Source organism: Sebastes umbrosus, chromosome 3 (genome assembly GCF_015220745.1).
Source record: "Sebastes umbrosus isolate fSebUmb1 chromosome 3, fSebUmb1.pri, whole genome shotgun sequence".
Taxonomy (NCBI): Eukaryota; Metazoa; Chordata; class Actinopteri; order Perciformes; family Sebastidae; genus Sebastes; species Sebastes umbrosus.
In genome coordinates this window covers 19,089,223-19,109,107 of record NC_051271.1, presented here as the reverse complement: position 1 = coordinate 19,109,107, position 19,885 = coordinate 19,089,223, and the positions used below count along the sequence as shown (strand labels likewise).

The 19,885-nt window shown below is 38.2% G+C and overlaps 2 protein-coding genes across 2 annotated transcripts; one reads left to right on the top strand and one right to left on the bottom strand.

Moving 5' to 3' along the window:
* Positions 1–902: 902 nt before the first annotated feature.
* LOC119485559 (cytochrome P450 3A30-like) lies at positions 903–12,467 on the bottom strand. The gene is made up of 14 exons (XM_037765218.1): positions 12,309–12,467; positions 12,076–12,169; positions 11,944–11,996; positions 10,341–10,440; positions 7,540–7,653; positions 7,347–7,435; positions 6,270–6,412; positions 6,038–6,165; positions 3,780–3,855; positions 3,503–3,663; positions 3,335–3,402; positions 1,844–2,002; positions 1,359–1,521; positions 903–1,231 (listed from the first exon to the last, which is right to left on the bottom strand). The coding sequence occupies exons 1-14, from the start codon at positions 12,377–12,379 to the stop codon at positions 1,124–1,126; spliced, it is 1,527 nt and encodes a 508-aa protein (XP_037621146.1). The 5' UTR covers positions 12,380–12,467; the 3' UTR covers positions 903–1,123.
* A 594-nt stretch (positions 12,468–13,061) lies between these two features.
* Positions 13,062–18,573, top strand: LOC119485560 (cytochrome P450 3A40-like). Its single transcript, XM_037765219.1, has 13 exons — positions 13,062–13,216; positions 13,319–13,412; positions 14,347–14,399; positions 14,652–14,751; positions 14,842–14,955; positions 15,427–15,515; positions 16,076–16,224; positions 16,382–16,509; positions 16,599–16,674; positions 16,759–16,919; positions 17,446–17,672; positions 17,794–17,956; positions 18,274–18,573. The coding sequence occupies exons 1-13, from the start codon at positions 13,152–13,154 to the stop codon at positions 18,361–18,363; spliced, it is 1,509 nt and encodes a 502-aa protein (XP_037621147.1). The 5' UTR covers positions 13,062–13,151; the 3' UTR covers positions 18,364–18,573.
* The last annotated feature ends 1,312 nt before the right edge of the window (positions 18,574–19,885 follow it).

Genomic DNA, 19,885 nt, shown 5'->3' with positions numbered 1-19,885 from the left:
ATTTATCAATGATTATTACACAGCTTTGTTGAATACTCGATTCTGATTGGTCAATCATGGCATTCTACATTCTGTTATTTCTTAATAACAGACCGTTGCTATGGACGCAGTTCTGATGTCGGACTCCGGCGCACCATTTTTGTGTCAAATTATTGATTTCTTAAATAAGTAGCTATGTAATAAACCCGACAGAGGGAGGTCGGGTTTATTTCACAACAATGACCCACTCACTGTACATTATTCCTTACTTATTATAAAATGTTGCCGTCAAGTCAATTTAATTTATATAATTTGCCTCAAGGGGCTTTACAATCTGTGAAGCATACGACACCTTCTGTCCTTACCTCCAAAAAAATATTTTATGGGGAAAAAAATGAAAGAAACAACAAAGTACAGCCTCATACATCTGAGTCTTCACTGAGATGACTTAAATAGCAGTAAACTAAATATTTATATTATGAGAGTATGTATAGATGGGATATTGCATCGTTTACGTGTTGTTGTATTTTTCTGGTCATTAAGCATATAGGTGTTCTTTAATAAGGAGTCTCCTATCCTGTTACTTTTTAACTTGTGTTTTTTGCTCTCTTATATTCCTCATTTAAAAATAAAAAAAATAATATGTGTCTCAGTAATTAGCTCTATCACTAAGATAACCTCTGGGTTGATTACTGGTCCTTTCTGTGCTCTACTGGTTTTCCTACAAGTGCCCAGTTTCCTCCTAAATTTTATAGACATGCAAAACAAAATTGTATGTGTGAAAGTGGATATGAGTTTGTGTTAGACGTGTGATGAACTGGTGATAACCCTTTAAACCAAATGTAAAATAACAGGCTTCACATAGTATTATCTCACATGATGCACCGTAATTCTTTAGAGATCGGACTAAAAACACAAGCAGAAACATTTATGGCATGCTTTATTTATTAGCTCCAAAGGTCCCACTAGTTTACAGTAATTTTTTTAATGACAGTTTATTGATTATGTCTACATGCAACTATGATATAATCATTTTAAATCATATTAACAGTGTCCTTCTCATCACAAACATATTTGATTCATTATCCATAAGGTTACCATCCATACAGTTCAACCTTGAGCGACGTCTCTCTCTGAGTACTTCCTAGCTGGACTTGTCCACATTTCCTGAGGTGATTGAACGTGTCACAATCTTTAGTTTGATTGGTTTTAGGGGTCCAACCAAGCTTTGAGGGCTCATCGTCAAAGGGATCTATGGAATGGACAAATTCACTAAATCACAAACTTATGCTCTCTCTTATTGCAAATCCAGCTTGTTAAGTGTCTTATTGTGTAAAAGCACTCATGTAGACCATGACTGGTATGTAATATATAATCACCTCTGTCTCCTCGCAGACGGAGAAGCTGTAGTTCTGCAAAACTTCCACCAAGGCCAGTTTGACCATCATCAGAGCAAATCGCATCCCCAAGCAGTTCCTTGGCCCGAGACCAAATGGCAGGTAAGTGTATGGGTTGATGCTCTGCTTGTTCTGCTTACTAAATCTTGAAAAACAACAATGCAGCAACAAAGAAAATGAGATGACATTTTTACATATTTTCATATGTGGACTCTATAAATAATTAAATCACAAATGACTTCTGAAACTAATTTTAGTAATGCATGCACCACTCTATAAGAAATCACTCTAAAAGGTCTTGTAGCTCACTTATATTAGTGATTAAGTCATTATGAAACATTCAAAGCTGTTTTGGTGACCCCCAAAAAATTGTACTTGGACATTTTTAAAAGTTACCCTGGTGATTTATGACAACTTAATCCTTGAGTGAGGTGTTACAGTTCGCGCATATACACAGTGGCAGCTACCTGTCAGGTTTGAACTCCTCTGGCTCTGGCCACAGCTCAGGGTCGCGGTGCATAGCGTAGACTGGAATCATAACAAGCATGCCCTTTGGGATTGTGATTCCACCGATCTTGACAGTTTCTTTGGCAGTTCGTTCCAGACGTCCAGCTGGAGGGTAGATCCTATTGACAAAAAAAGACTATTTTTAAACACTGTATGTCTTTATCAGAGTATCAGAGTAAATATTCAATCCCCAAACTTGTACCAAAGTGTGTATTCTTGAACCACAGTGTTTTGGTTGCCCTAGAATTTGTGATTTTTGCTATTGTTTCATGGCTGGGTAAGTTTTAAGCCCTTGTTGTACTGTTCCAAAATTTAAAAGGGTAACTACTGTCGAGAGATGCACTTTTCTAATTTTTTAGCAACTCTTAATGGCTTGGTTACAGGGATGGCAATGTTTTGTTCTAGATAGTGTTGTCAAAGTTAACGCAATAATAATGCATTAACACAAATTTGTTTAACACCACTAATTTCTTTAACACATTAGCGCAACTTGCAATTCTTAGGTTGTAGCGATACAGGTATCATATGAAACTAGAAAACCTAAGGAATCCACTTGTACCAACCATGACATACTAGATCGAGAAGGACGCTAAATAACGCTCCAAACTTATGCCAAATTTTGGAGAGGGAAAACTGTCATGGCCATTTTCAAAGGGGTCGCTTGACCTCTGACCTGATATATGTGAATGAAAATGGGTTCTATGGGTACCCACGAGTCTCCCCTTTACAGACATGCCCACTTTATGATAATCACATGCAGTTTGGGGCAAGTCATAGTCAAATCAGCACACTGACACACTGACAGCTGTTGTTGCCTGTTGGCCTTGAGGTGATTGAGCATATGTTTTTATGCTAAATGCAGTACCTGTGAGGGTTTCTGGACAATATCTGTTATTGTTTTGTGTTGTTAATTGATTTCCAGTAATAAATATATACATACATTTGCATAATGCAGCATATTTGCCCACTCCCATGTTGATAAGAGTATTAAATACTTGACAAATCTCGCTTGAAGGTACATTTTGAACAGATAAAAAAATTCTGATTAAATCGTGACAAACTATTGACAATCGTGATTAATCACGATTAAATGTTTTTATCGATTGACAGCCCTAGCCAAAATACCTTGACAAATATTGGATGGATTGTCATGAAATTTGGTGAAGACATTCATGTCCCCCTGAGGATGAATTGTAATAACTTTGGTGAGCCCCTGACTCTTCTTTCAGAACTATCATCAGGTCCAATTTTTGGTTTATGATCAAATACCTGCAAAACTAATGACATTCCCATCAGCCTCAGCTATTCTAAATTTTTAGCACAAATTAGCAAATATTAGCATGCTAACATGCCAAAGTAAGACGGCAACCACGGTGAACATTCCCTGCTAAACATTAGCATTTTAACTTTTTCATTGTTAGCATCAACTAGTACAAGAACATGCTCATTACCTCAGACACTCGTTGACGACGCTGTCTAGGTACTCCATCTGCATCAGATCTTCATAATGGACTGCACCCTATAGATAGATACATATCACGGTTTGATTAAACACAATTCAGATTTTGAAAACTGTAGTTTCATCAATGAAATACAATGCAGAGAAACTTCTGGTCTACCTTATTGGGGAAAGTGGAGTCTATCTCCTCTTGTAGGCGTTTCATGACTTCAGGATTTCTTGCCAAATTGTAGGCCAAGAAAACGAGAGTGGTGGCACTCGTCTCGTAACCAGCAAACACAAACATTGTGGCATTAGATAATATCTCATGATCAGTAAGACCTGTCAGGACAGGTGGGATGCATGAACAGAGAGGGAGATGAAAAAAAACTTTGGTTTGAATACATTTGAGGCTACATTGGTGCTTCTGTATTTGTGTGATGCCGCTGTGTAATTACCCTTATTCTGCTTTTCTTTCTTGGGATCACTGGCAGTCTGAGAGTTGATCATGTGTTCAAGGACATCTCCCGAATTCTGGGAATGGGTCAGATAATTAGTGTGTTTATGAGTATGGTTGTGCAGTTAGACAACATACTGTGTACCATGAGATGACAGAGATTTGGTTTTTGATTTTATGTTGCAAATGTATGAGCACTGGACTTTTGGAATATTTGGATTGACGGGATTTTAGTGTTCTGTAAATGCAGTGAAGTACTTCTATTTGTCAGGTATTTAATTCACTGGATTAGTCAACGAGAGTCATTCCCGTCTTGGTATTTTATCAATAAATGTTGAGTTTTAAATTATTTTTTTTACCTTTGAAACAGCAGTTGACAAAACAATCTCTCCTCAAGGTCAATTTAGTGCCTGATCTGGAGCTTTGGATCTTATCACATGATCTTTATCAGCAAATGAGTCTGCCCAGTTGTCATGACAATGTAGATGTTCAAATTTACTTTTAATGTATATTTTCGGGTTGTCCATCCGTCCATCCCATTCTCGTGAACATGATATCTCAGGAACGCCTTGAAGGAATTTCTTCAAAATTGGCACAGACGTCCACTTGGACTCAAGGATCAACTGATGGTGGTCAAAAGGTCACTGTGACCTCACAAAACGCGTTTTTCATAATTCAAGAATTCGTATGATAATTGTGACAATTTCACACAAATATCTAATACGATAAAATGAAGTGATGACATTTTGGACAGACATGGATGTAAACTGCAACTTGACTGTTTAGCGGAGGCATACAACCGCGAGGCGGCAATTCTAGTTTTTCTGAGCACCTTAAGGAATTTATCATCCATGTTGGCTTAAAAGTTGAGTTTCAAAGTTCATTCTTGACTTTGGAAAGAGCTTTTCATTGATGATCGAACATTTGGTGTTGAAGATCATGTGATATGATGGAAAGCTCCAGAAAAGCTACAAAATGGACTTTGAGGTTAGATTGTTTAGTCAACTGCTGACTCTGAGGTCAGGAATAACTTTGAAATAAAATTTTGAGCCAACATAGACGAGAAGTCCTTAAAGGCACAATGAGTATGATTTGTCGGTTGCGGTTTGTAAACTCAACATTCAAAGTTGGCCCCTCCTCCCCGGCTCAACGAGCGTTAAGCCAAGTTCACACTACACAACTTTCAAAGTCGTCAGATCACAGTACTGTTCGCACTACACAACTTGCTGTCTTTGTAATTGGGAGTCTTTAAGTCGTTGTCGTTTTCACACTATATGACTGATGTTGTTATCGGCACGTGTTCACAAAATAGCCTGTTTCCACCGGTTTCCTCACTCTTTTTTTAATATTTATTCTTCTAGGTGCAACCTCATCTTTTTCTATTGTTACGGGCGACCCCTCCTCCCCCAGGTCTCCCCTCAACCCATATCTTGCGCTCTCATTGGCTGTAGCTCGTGGCCGGAGTCCCCGACAGGTACAGATATTTAGCATGCTAGATACTGTATCTGGAATGTGTCTGCGAGGCATCGGCTCGCGTCTTGAGCAGTTCACACATGACGCTCTGGCATCGATGTGCGAGCAGCGAGCCAACGCCGATTTGCCTCTGATCTGGGGCTTTTGTTGGGGAGCTCTAAAAACTGTCGGGGAGCAGAAAATCAGGGCTAAAGTTATGTAGTGTGAACTAGGCATTACAGTGCTCGCCAGCGGGTGAAAGCCAACTCCAGATTCACTCTCGCTTTGGAACGAGCTTTGTCAGCTTAGTGTTTCGCGTCATTATATTTCTGTTTTTTTGGCGCTGTGCCTGCCATTTCCATAGCTTACAATCTGGTACCTGGTCGCTACATTTTTAGAGAAGTTGACTCCTACAAACACAGCAAAATAAGAAAATAGAGGCAGAGGGCTGCAGGGTCTCTGCAGATACAGACACCACCACACACTTCTAGTAGGTCATAAGTGATGTTTGAGAGGGATTATTTTTGTTTATACATTGTTTTTTGGAAAAATCCTACTCATTGTGCCTTTAAATGGGAAAAAATGGAAGTTTGAACATCTACTGTATGTGTTTCCATGACAACTGGGCTGATGATCGTGGGATATGATTGAAAGCTCCACAACAGCTATAAAATGCAGTGAGATTGTTTAGTCAATTGTGTTACTGAACTTCTGGAAATTTTCCTTTATCGTGATATACAGTACATATCTACCATGACATAAGATTAGACATACTGCTATACCACTAGATGTGTATTTTGTCCAGACCTGGTTTGAGCTCCCACTGCGTTCTGCTCTGACTTTCTCCAGAAGCGTTTTAAAGTAATCAGTAGCGCTCTTAGGGAACAAGGAGAAACCGAGCAGCTCCAAGAGAGGAAGAAATACAGGAAAAAACCCTGAGAAGGAAAGGGGGGTTAACAATAATAATTTAAGCCACAAAACATCACTGTTTACATCAATATAAATAAAAGAAAGGTGTCATGCAAAAGCAGTGATGTACCTTGGAAAAAGAAAAGAGGTATGGAGATTTTGAACAGCTTCTGGGCATGGGTGACGAGGGGACTTGAAGGGTTGTTGATTGTGTCCATATCCACACTGAATGCACAGCTCGCCATCACATCCATACTGTAGGCTCCAAAGAAGCTGAATACACACGAATCATTGATTAATGGTTGAAACCGGTGCCACGGGAAGGAGATTTTATCCTGTTTGCTCCACAGGTCGTAGTAACGGACAAAGAAATGTCAGCTGGGTTGAAAAATACTTGAGTGCAAACGTTAATGTTTACAAAAAATAATTGCTTAATCAAAGGAGAGGAAATGGTAAACCTTATAAGCTGTGTCGCAAATATGTATATATAAACATTGAAATTACAGATTAGTCTTTGTGTATATTGTAACTGTGTGTACAGTAATTATGCACTTTTGGTTTGAAGATGATATACTGTCTAGTGCTTCATATATAATATTGTTTATACTATATCGAAATAAATAAATAAAGCATTAAGAGAGCATATTTGCCTCGATAGTGGGGACTAGATGATTAGGGTCTAGCTCAGAAGACTCGACCTTTAAGGACACGTTTTTATATTTAAACTGTATTTTTAATTTCTACATCCATTTCCAGATACTACACATTTCATATCAAAGGGCAATGAAGGTTTTTCACTGATTTGTATTTTTATTTTTTTTACTTTATTAAGAAAGTTCAATACAGTTGGTACATAGAGTATACATGTTCCATTTTTTGATTATAAATTTTTTTTAAATATATTCCACGGTATAAAGAAAACAATATACAACAAATAACAAAATGGGAAAGGAGAAAAATAATAATAATAAAATAAATAAAATATATTTTTTTAAAAACAATTGGGGTCTGCTAAACAATTGGAGTAAATTTAAAATATCTAAATAATCTAAATAAGCCAATTTATAATTCAAGTTTAACATTTTCAATAGTAGACAAATCCTTTTTTTGTGTCATTAATCTAATGGTTAGTCTGCCACTAATAAAAAAGGTGGTAAAAAACGTACACTAGATATTTAGTAACCATTTATAGCATAGTATTACTCACTCTTTTACAGTGATGACTTCATTATTGTGCGCCTTGGACTGCAGGCTGGCTGTCAGTTTGCGGGAATGATGTTTCATGATGCTGAACATCTTAAACAAAGGAAAAAAGTACATTAAGATGAATATATATAGATATATTTTCAATCTACCCAAATATGAGTCGACGAAGTTAAGAAAAAATTGCCAACTCTTACCTCTTTTATACGGCCAGAGGTGAAGGAGGGTGTGAGGATGTTACGAATCCGTCTCCAATGATCATCCTCGGCAGTAGACACTGCGTCATAAAGTTCTCCATTCAGACGAAGGTTCTGAAGGGGAATAGTGGTCAGTACGCATGTGTTGGTGGGTTTACAATTATAAGCATTTGTGGAATAGCTGTTAACAGTAATAGTATTTTTTGTTAATCTGACATACGCCATCCTACTGCTGTTAAATCTCACTAGAGAAGTGATTCTCAATGTGAGGTCCGCAAAATAATTTACTATAAATTATATAATTCAGTCAGGACCACTTTAGTCAAAAACACTAATCCCATTTGCAGTAATATATACATTATATTTGGCGGTATGGCTCTGCTCTGGGACCTCCCTGCCCATCCACTCGCATGCGTGGATCCACGACCCTATGTGGTAGCATGAGGCAAGGAGAGCACTCCTCCTTGCCCTTCCATGTGCAGACATGGAAAGCCAAAGGCAGGGAGAGCAGCAGCAAAGACCCCCCTGGGTGCAGAACAGAGCCGGCATCAATGACAACAGAATTGACATTGATTAAGTCATAAACAGTTAGGGGTGGGCGACACATCGAATATAGTCGATGTATCTCGGCTTGTCCCCCGCGCGGTACAGAAAACGACTACATCGCGAACATCGAACACAAATTGTCATGTAATGTTTCCAAGCCATCGCTTTTTGTATGAAAGATTAAAATTGTTCCAAAGAACCACTAATGAATATCAACAGAAGGTTTTAATGCAGACATATGCTGCAGGGACTACAAGATCATTATATTGGTGTGATTGTATGCATCAAAGGGTTAAACTGAGCATTTATGAAGTGCTTAGAGGATATTTGAAAATATTGCGATATATATCGTGTATTGCGATATAGCCTAAAATATCGCGATATTATCCTAGGCCATACCGCCCAGCCCTAGAAACAGTATTAAAAGGAGGTGGTGGGGTGGAGGTGGGTTGCGAGCGGCTTGTAGAGGAAGCAGCAACGGTAGGCCGGCTGAAGCAGCTTAAATAAGGCGCCCTGTATGAAATTGACCAATGAATGCATAGAGAGGAATCAGCTGATCCGTCAGCTGATGCATCAGCTGATTGGCTGGCTTAACATCAGCTGTTATCAGCTGATAGCCATCATATGAGCAGAGCTTGACATCATGGCCTGCCTGAACTAACGCTACGCTCGATTTGTGCTGTATCATTAAAAAGTACATATCTACAGATGGGGACCATTTGCACCAATAAAACAAGTATATTGTGTCCATTACTCTGATATGATGCGACAGACAGCAATAAGTTAATTATTTTAAAGTTGAAGCACTTACTGAAAGTCAGCTTTAGACTGGTAAGTTTTAATATCTGGATTTATTAGGACTATGCCGGTCTTTCTACTGTTCATTTTCTGAAAGCTTTTAAAATCAATTACTTGAAATGTAGGCTATAAATGCTGTCAACTTGAGTCCAAATGCAACTGGAAGAAAATCACCCTCTGTTTAAAGGTATATAAGTGGTATTAACATTCAATAACATGGCAAATTCCCAGACTCATCTTATTGAATTTTGTTTATCACTATGAAACAGGTCTGAAGTATTTAAGTTGAAAAGTTTTAGAATATAAATCGTTCCAATGGCATCTAAGAGTATAAATGGTAGTAAGTATTATGATTAATCAGTGTTACGATTATGAGGGTCCTTAGAAAATGTTCTCCCCAGTAAGGGATCCCTGGCCCCAAAAAGCTTGAGAGCCCCTGCACTAGAGCACCAAATGTGGATGCATTTGCAGATATTTACTCCTGTTTGAGTAACAATAGTTAAAAACTACAGTCCCCAGCTGTTTTGGGAAATTAGATTAGCCCTTTTTCTTAAATGAAAAAGTATATTTTTGATTTATCTTCAGTAGGAATAAATGTTATTGGTACTGAATGCCACAGACAGGGTAGCAACACCCTATAATAAGCCAGCCTACATAACACCAGCCTTATTAAATAAAAAATAATTGAAATACCAAGGATTTCCCACATTCATATGTCACTCAGATGAGGTGTGTACCACATTATTACAATATGTTTTAGCTGAACTAGCGGTGGCTCTAGGGATGGCAATGTCACTCCGCTGGACTGTTGGCAGTCCAGACAGTTAACGTGCTTAATGTGTCAGTTCAGTTAGTTAGTTGTGCGCATGTTGACATGCCAGCATTAGCCTGTTATCAGATAACCTGGTTAGATCTTGGTGGTCAAAGGTCAACTGTTACCTAACGACCATTCTCGTACCATTCTCATGAACGCAATATCTCAGGAACGCCTTGAGGGAATTTCTTTAAATTTGGCACAAACGTCCACCTGGACTCGAGGATGAACTAAGTAGATCTTGGTGGTCAAAGCAAAGGTCAAAGGTCACTGTGCCCTCACATCTGTCCCATTCTCGTGAAAGCGATATCTCAGGAACGCCCGGAGGGAATTTCATTACATTTGGCCCAAACATCCACTTGGATGTAATTCTAGTTTTAAATGAGGAAGCTCATGAATTTTTTTATTATTTAATTGATTTGTTGCCTATTTCTTGTTTCCAGCATGACCATTCACCAGTTTTGAAGGGGAAAAGGTGACACCCTTAAAACCAATGACCTGCCCCTACTTGACTTCCCATTTCAAAAACACATTCTTCAAGTTCCATTTGAAGGCAGCATTACTCTGCTGTAATCGATGAATATTGTATCACTTTATGACTCTGTGTTTGGTACCATTCAGTGTTAATCCTGTGTGTTCTCACCCTCCGGTTGGTAAAGTAGGTGAAGCACTCCTTCACCAGGATGGTTTTCAGCATGTCAGGGTCCGCCACAGCCAACATGGGCTTCCTGAACTCAAATCCTCTGGACATTTACAGAATCACACATTTACATTTTGGGCATTCAGTGTAAAACTCTTGTCAGTGTATCAGCAGAATATTTTCTGCCATTAATAACACCAGTGCAGTGACACAAGCAGCCAAGTGAGAGGTCAAAACCTGTCAAGCAAACGGATTCACAAAACATTAAATAATAATGGGTAGCTTGGTATGAGGCTTGGTTCTTATATTTGGGTGTTTCTGCAATTACGGGCATTTTGAAGTCTCAGAAATGAAATTTTGGATTTATGTTCAAATTTGCCACGCAATGTTTGATAAATATATACCCAATGTTATTACCCATATTGACATAAAAAATAATTACTAAATAATGTTAGTTAATAAAATTCATGAAGCATTTTATGGGTCAAAACACAACTTTTCTTCGTGTCCCATAACTGTGGTTTCAATGTTGAGATACTTTATTATTATTTTATTATTTCAAATTGAATTGTTTCATACACATATTATTTTAAACAATATTCAAATAATTTTTTTTGTTCACAAATCATTTATATGATTTTTCAGCGAAATGCACCTGTCCCACACTTGTGAGTACTTACCACGACACTGAACAAATTCTACAGTAAAAGTCTTATTTAAAGCCAAACATATCTAATTTCCATGAAAACAAAAGTTGAGCACATGGTTGACGAGTTGAGTCACCCACACATGTGACCTTCAAGATCAAGAAAAACAAGTTTCACATCACCTTTTTCTATTAGTATTTATTGTGTGTCCTTACCATACAGGTTATACCACTTTCACACCAATGACCAGGGTTGGACCAGGGTTAACCTACCCTGGTCCAACCCTGGTCATTGGTTTTCGCTCTGTCTATCTACAGTACCCATTTATCATATATCAGACATTATGTTATCTAATATAATAACATAGGCTACATTTATAAACAGATTAGACTAGATAAGTGATTGTGTATTTGGAAATACATTTAAAAAATAACTCAATATTACTGTTGAATTCATGTATATGTCGATGCTAAGAGCCAAAGCTAACGTAGCAGACCTTGCTAGCTGCCATTAATCTGCAATATTAGTAAAAAGGTTATTTCTGCAACAGCTTTATATGTTGTGGTAAGGACTTTAGACATTAGAATTGCAATATCTGTCATAAAACACAGCATGTTTTATCATTTTTGTGTATGAAGACCTACATCTATGGTTACTGTCTAAATTTTTCAGGGTGTAGAGAGAGAAAAAAAATCTATATTTACAATGCTGCACAAAGCTTGATGAAAATTAATTTAAATGTCTTCAAAATAATATAGACATTTAGTAAGAACAAGTGATGAAAACCATAAAATCTTAACGACTATATGTGATTTGGTGTACCTGTTTATGTGTATTAAATACTCTGATGGTTAAAATTTAAATTCATAGAGGTTGATTTTTTTTAATTTGGGTGAGTCAAAAGTGACCGTAGTTGCAGAAACACCCATTTTCACTTTTAAAAAGTTCTGTAGACTCACCCCCACACTTTCCCATACTTCCGAGCACACTCTTGGTCATCCAAGTAGTAAACCTGGTAACAGAGAAGACATATTCATCACTAATCATTCACTCATTTGAATTGAAAGAATGATATATAAAGATTGACATACTTTGTTGTGCCTGACAACTGTGCCCCAGTACATGTACGGCTTTGGACCTGGGATCCCCAACTTCTCAAATATCCCATGAGTCCCTTTGCCATACCTGTGAAGAACAGAAAAGCATTAAATCATATCTTTAAAGTCACATAGTGTCAGTCAAACACTTTTAACTCGAAAGGAAATTGGTGCATTCCTTCATGTGGCTAATTTCACCTGAAGTACAAAATAATAATCAAACTTACATAACAAATATGCAGATAAATGTGATCAGTAGAATCCATGTTTCAAGAGAGAAGAAAGGAAGATAGCTCATGGCTCTGTCTTGCTCGGACAATCTGTATTGACCTCAGATTTGAGGTGACTGAGCTCTGTCTGCGTGTCCGGGAGGTGTGGCATCCTTTCACGTGTTGCCAAAGACCTTTAGCCACTTCCCGTCCTGAGCAGCAATAACAACATGTGCTCGAGTTTCTGTCACCCACGCATCTGGATCTATGCCTGAACATGTCTTTATATGAGCGCAGATTATGAAAAAATATGTCTAAATAAAACAATTTGACAATCACACACCCGAGAACATGTCTCTAAATACATTTAGGAAAAAAGTGTGTTTAATGGCTTGTTTGTGTTTCTATTTTGTCCACTTATACCAAGAAATATAGGGTGAGCCAAGAAGAAATTGAAATTACTTGCATATTTGTATTCCTGGAACATTTGAATTACAAATAGCAGGAGATATAAAAAAAATAATACTCTAAAAGTAAATATATGACATATTACTTAAAGATGTTTTCATAAACTCTGCGTGTGTTCTATCTTTCTTAACACAAGCAATATAATAATTTAGGTCCCAAAACTGCACCGTCATCGATGACTAATAAATAAGAGCTAATAAAACATAATTTTTGCCTTGTCTCTTTCTGTCAATGATTCACATGACACTGGCCGCCTGCCATTGGCTCAACTCTCACACACTTCCACAATGCACGCAATAGGTGTGTCATCTAGGACATAAAACCATTTGGTCTGTGATTTGGGGTTTAGTGGAGCTTGTGCTGCCATTGAAAGAAGAGAGAAAAGGCACAGAGATGGGCTTCCTCCTCTCCGCTGAGACATGGACCCTCCTGGTGGCTCTCATTACACTAATCTTTGTGTAAGTGTTTAAGATTATTTATTCCAGGTATTTGTTCTGTGTTTATGTGTGTATGATAAAAATCTCTTCTCACTCTGTTTTTTTTTGGTTTTTGTTTTACAGGTATGTCTGCTGGCATTTTGGAACATTTAAGAAACTGGGCGTCCCTGGTCCCAATCCGGTCCCGTTTTTCGGCACTATGCTGGCATATAGAAAGGTTGGTAAACATAACTTTTCAGAAGCAATATACCATAGATTTAAAGCAGAGTCAACAGGCTTGGCAAGGTACATATTGGTGTAATGGAACACCTCACAGAGTGGGGAAATCAACATTTGTATTGAAATGTTGAGGCTTAATATTGAGTGAGATTGATTGATTGCCCTGATGAAACTATGCTTGCTTATTAAAATGAGTGCCCCTGTTATTTATTACAATGTTAAAACTCCCATTGGGTTTTGACAGTGACATAGGAGGTGTGGTTGTAGTGTTTACATTAGGTCTCTGAACAGATTAGTTCATAATGTTTTGATTTTGTCTCTTCTGGGTAAATTGACAGGTGAATGCAGGTGGTGGTCGTGAAAAAATTACATTTGCAAAACGTTGCTTTTCAGAAACATTGTCCTGACCTTGCTATGGACTGTTTTTATAAGAAAATTCAACAGAAATATTTGGTAGAATACTAGATATAATAGATATAAAATAAAGAATAAAACATATAAGTCCCATGTGTTAGAAGCCTGAATTGGTGGCATAGGTATAGGAGAAAGAGAGCCCTGAGCGTGGCCATATGCTCGAAACTCCACTTTTACAAATAACAAATCAGTCACTCATACAATGATATACATACCCACTACTAACACAGACTAAAGGGGATGGTATAGGGTAGAAATGGAGCAAAGAAATAAAATAAATAGGTGAGTGAATAAATAAAATAAAGTAAAATTAGAAAATCTCTTGGACCGCGTGTTGGCAGTGTAGTCAGTGGCAGTAAAATAAATATTTTAATTGATTGACAGCCCTATTCACATTCACATTCACATATTTAAATATAGTTTTTCAAAATAGAAATATTTCCATCATGTTAGAGTGGACCGAAGATTTAGGGAAGGTATTCAATTCATAATCTGTGTATTATTATTTTTGTCCACAGGGATTCACCAACTTTGACATGGATTGCTTCAAGAAATATGGGAAGATATGGGGGTAAGTCTGCATGTTGTAAAGTGTGTCTGTGTGTGTGTGTGTGTGTGTGTGTGTGTGTGTGTGTTTCTGCAAGCATATAATGTATATCTCATTGTTGTCCTTAGAGCCACTTGTTGGTATACAAAAAGTATCTCTGTTTATCGTGTTTTGTGCCTGTTTTACGAGGTATATTTGTATATGACTGCATACAAATCTCACCTGGTGTTTTATTATTTCTCTTTTCACATTCTGTTCTATTCTTATCATATTCAGCATTTTTGATGGCCGTCAGCCCGTGCTGTGCATCACAGATCCTGCCATGATAAAAGCTGTTCTCATAAAGGAGTGTTACTCGTTCTTCACCAATCGCAGAGTACGCACACTCACGATATAACACATTCAGTCACTCATTGTGATTGCTTGAGCTCTCCTCATCATCATCCTCATCCTAACTCTGTTACAGAACTTCCGTCTGAACGGGGCGCTGTACGATGCCGTGTCCATCGCTGAGGACGACCAGTGGAGGAGGATCCGCGGTGTCCTCTCTCCCTCCTTCACCTCAGGAAGACTGAAAGAGGTACAGCCCCCTCCTGCTCTGCACCTCCTCTGCCCTTTCTTGAATGTTGAACAGAACATTTTTCAACCAAGGTCCATCTTGACTATATTCTTTCTAGATCAGTGATTCCCAACCTGCATTCCTTGTGACCCCTTAAAATAAAGCGATATTTACGGTCGTGTCTAGAAGGTAACCCCCAAATTGCAAAAACTTGCTAAAACTTGCAAAAAGCTCTTGCGAGACTCACTGCCTGACGACCTATCCTAACCTTAACTATTCGAGGTCAATGCCTAACTTTAACTATTCGAGGTCGATGCCTAACCTTAACTATTATTAAGGTATTGGCCCCCAGGTTGATAACCACTGATCTTGAGGAAACACAAACAGAAACAACAGCAACTCCGTGCCAGTGTTTTATACTATGTGCTATATTTTCCAGTATTTCAGTAAGCCTGTTTTTTTTCTGTCTATCTGTCCCTGTCTGTGCCTCAGATGTTGGACATAATGAAGCACCACTCTGCTAACCTGGTCAGCAGCATGAAAAAGAAGGCAGACAAGGATGAGCCCTTAGAGCTGAAGGAGTAAGGACACTTTATAATTTTATTGAATTCATTTAAAATGATTCCAGAAAATGTATAACGTTAACTCTTTTAAAAGGTATAGTATGTGTAGGATTTAGGGGGATCTTTTAGCAGAAATGTTTTCATTAGTGTATATTCAGCTGAAACTAAGAATGGTTGTGCTTTTGCTAGCTTAGAATGAGTCCTTCATATCTACATAGGGAGCGGGTCCTCTTCACAGAGTCCGCCATGTTGCTCCAACATGAAGACCATCGTAGTTCTCTGACACGCTTGTGAAACTGCGGTAACATGAGCCGCAGAGTGCAAAACCGTGGTACCGCCAGCCGTCGTCTGACTTCCGTTACTCCTGAAGTAGTGTGATTATGGTAAGGATGGCCTCTGAGCGAGGCGAGCGGCGTTACCACGGTTTTGCACTTGGCGGGTCACATTACCGCAGTCATGAAAGAGATGAGTGAGCGAACGGGTATTCAATTGGTTGCAATCTGCAACCACACCTTTAGATGCCTCTAAATCCTACACACTGCACCTTTAAATCTCTGGTGTGTTTGTTTGCTCTTTAGGTTCTTTGGACCCTACAGTATGGATGTAGTAACCAGCACAGCCTTCAGTGTCGACATTGATTCACTCAACAACCCCTCAGACCCTTTTGTCACTAACATCAAGAAGATGCTGAAGTTTGACCTTTTTAGCCCTCTCTTCCTCATTGTTGGTACAGAATTCATTTTGCTTCTATAAAATGCAGCTATTTATAATTTTGTCCTTCACCTGGCTGGGAAACCAAACATATACTGTATGTGTTGTGAATGTTTACAGTCACAGTCTGTCGTGTTTCTTTGATAAATGTGTTGCCTTCTGCTTAATTCCAGCTTCCTTCCCCTTTATGGGTCCTATTTTTGAGAAGATGGAGTTTTCCTTTTTCCCTGCGTCTGTCACGGACTTCTTCTACTCTGCACTGCAGAAGATCAAGTCTAACCGAGAAAACAGCAAGCAAAGGGTATGACTCTCTGTGCATGTGCGTATCTAGATACTGTATATTTATATCAGCAGATTCAGTTAGTTATTCTCATATATGTCTACTTTTAGAGTCGAGTGGATTTCCTTCAGCTGATGATTGACTCCCAGAAAAACAATGACCTCAGTAAAGAGGAACCGGATAAAGGTGACACACACATACAGTATCTGCACACACATAAAAGCACAACTTAAAGCTATTCTAAATCATATCTCCTTGCTATCTCCCCAGGTTTAAGCGATCATGAGATCCTTTCTCAAGCAATGATTTTCCTCTTTGCTGGCTACGAAACAACCAGCAGCTCTCTCACTTTCTTGGCTTACAATCTGGCGACACACCCTCATGTCATGAAGCAGCTGCAGGAGGAGATCGACTCCACCTTCCCTAACAAGGTGCGTTGGGAGTGGGGTGGGGACAACGTTTCAGGTAGCAGGAAGGTCTCAAAATGGTCAATTTAAAGCTACTTTTATTGTTTTTTGGCCACTTGTGAGCAGAGGAAACCTGTACATTTGATATATTATCACCATATAAAGTCGTTATGGCCAACATGCTTATTTACACATCCAGCAGGCACACAGCAACATTAACAATCACCAGGAGTTGTGTTTCTGCCCACTTGATGAATTTAAGTCACATATTCACTTTTCTTTTAGCTGTGGTTTGATTTCCACCAACTCTTGAGAGAAGTATCTCTATTTCTATCTCTAAAGCTGTATCCTTATATGTACCAGACAGACATGAGAGTGGTATCTGTCTTCTGATCTAAATCTATAAAGGACAGTAACAGTGTTTTTTAACCTCAGTACCTCAATCAACCATCATTGTAGCCTATCCCTTCAGCGCTCCTTGTCGCTCCTAACTTTGCCTAATATGACAGAGTGGCGGTCTTGTCATGTGTGTGTCTTTGTGTTTGTGCAGGGTCCTATTGAGTACCAGGCTCTGATGCAGATGGAGTATCTAGACAGCGTCATCAACGAGTCTCTCCGATTGTACCCCATTGCCCCACGTCTGGAGCGCGTGGCCAAAGCGACTGTGGAGATAAACGGCCTTGTGATTCCAAAAGATATGATTATCTTGGTACCCACATGGCCCATTCACCGGGACCCTGAAGTGTGGCCCGAGCCTGAGGTGTTCAAACCTGAGAGGTATGGAAAGAATTTATATGTTTAGGTTTACCAGGTTTACCACAGAAAGGACCTGAGCTCTGCAGGTCATTGCCTCATTTCTGTTATTGATACATTATTGTGTGTGTGTGTGTGCCCTCAGGTTCAGCAAGGAAAACAAGGAGGCTATTGATCCGTACACGTACATGCCTTTCGGGGCAGGACCAAGGAACTGCATTGGGATGCGATTTGCTCTGATGATGATGAGGCTAGCAGTGGTGGAGATCCTGCAGAAATTCAGCTTCTCTGTGTGTAATGAGACTGAGGTGAGACCACAGATGTCCATCTTTACACTGCTTGTTATTGCTTTTTTTTTTTTATGGAGAATGAGTAATCCTTTTTTATGGTGTATGAGTTACACTGTCCAAATGTTATTTATTGCTAGTTTGATTGGGATATTGAGGGTTATATAAGGGCAAAGATAACCAATGTTGAGTGTTGTAAAGGTTTGTCTGTTCAAAGATCAAAAGCCTTGCATGCGGTTTCTACATTCTGCAATGCTGCCAGTTGTTTGTGTGTTTCATACATTGTTGACTTTGTTCACCATTATGTCTATCACCTTAATTATTTAATTTCCTGCCAGATCCCCTTTGAGATGGACATCCAGGGCCTGCTGATGCCAAAACGACCAATCAAACTGAAGCTGGTGCCGCGTTCTGAATCCTCAAACTAACAACAACAAGATAAAGGATAATCATTTTAACTATGTTGCATACAGACCTATTGTGAATAAACACAATGTCCATTTTTACCATCATATGCACAACAGTTAGCTCTCTTTTTTTTTTTCTGTCAGAGCTTCTATCAATATTCATCCTAAACTGAGTGACAAATGGGTAATTTGTAAAGCCTGTGTTCACAATAAAGGATAGGTTGGATTTTTCTCATGTGCATTGTCATTCTTACATGTGATTTGATGACTGTTATGGCAATATGCTCCACTCTTCAGGAAACTGAACATTCTTTCAGTTAATGACATAAATATTCATCAGATATGTGTGTTTATATATAAATATATGTTCTTGCCTTCTTCTTTACCATCATCGTTAAGCAACTTCTTTAAATCTAATTCTCAAATTCATTCACATAATACTAGACAGGTTAATCATCTTCACCTGCCTTTTTACAAAACAAAACATCAGATATCGGGGTGTACAAATAAGGAACACCAAAAATACATGTTATCAAGAGCTCGTTATCCTTAGAACATTTTAAAGGGAAATTATCATCACATTTAATTAATGATGTCTAATTATCTTTTGATATGTTAAGATATACTTTCTTTTCTTCTGTACTGTTTTTTGTATGTATTTCATTGTTTTTTATTGGATTGTTTTACACTGTTTGGTTAGGTTTTTCTGCACATCTTGTGTATTTCTTGTTGTTGTTTAACTTTTGTTGTTTTTTTTAAATTATGTTAGTTTAGATCTTTCTTCCTTTTTTTTGTTATTGTTTTTTTCTCCTGGGGTTGGGGGGAGGTCCTTTGTATAAGCCTGTGGCTTCTTGACCTCTCCTGTTACAATTCTTTTTTTTTTTTTTCATTGACTGAATTTTGTGCAATTTTATATATGTGCAAATAAATAAATAATAAATAAATAAAACATACAACTTATAAGGGCTACAAATGATCAAAATTTGGCTGTACAACAAAATCATAACTTTTAATTTTGATACTTACAAAGAAGTTTTAAAAATATGAGGAACATTTCTTTCCCAGATGGCAGGTGGACAAAATAACAAAAAACATCTTACAATATATATGCACAACAGCACCACCCGCTATTGTCTCGTAGCTTAACTATACAGTTAAATCAACACCTCTCTGATAACAAAAGCTTGACTGATATTTACTGTAGGCTGATTGCACAGGCTTTCATTATATTTGGCAGGTGTTCAGGTATTTCTTTCCACTCTGTGTGAAATATGGGACTGAAATAAAAATAATAAAGAGGGTTCATTTAGATATCAGCCAGGGCAGGCGGGGAGTTAATGTTTTACCAGATATTTCAATAATAATGTGCATTATGTGGCCTGCTGTGATATTGTTGTAATTACTGTGTGTGTGCCTGTGTCTCTGTTTTATATCACAACAGCGCTCTCCTGTGGATGATCTGTTTTCATTTTTTGCTCATTGCTCATATGCTCCTGCTACTTCATAGATCCATTATCCACGTTTTTCAACCACCTTGTTCTTT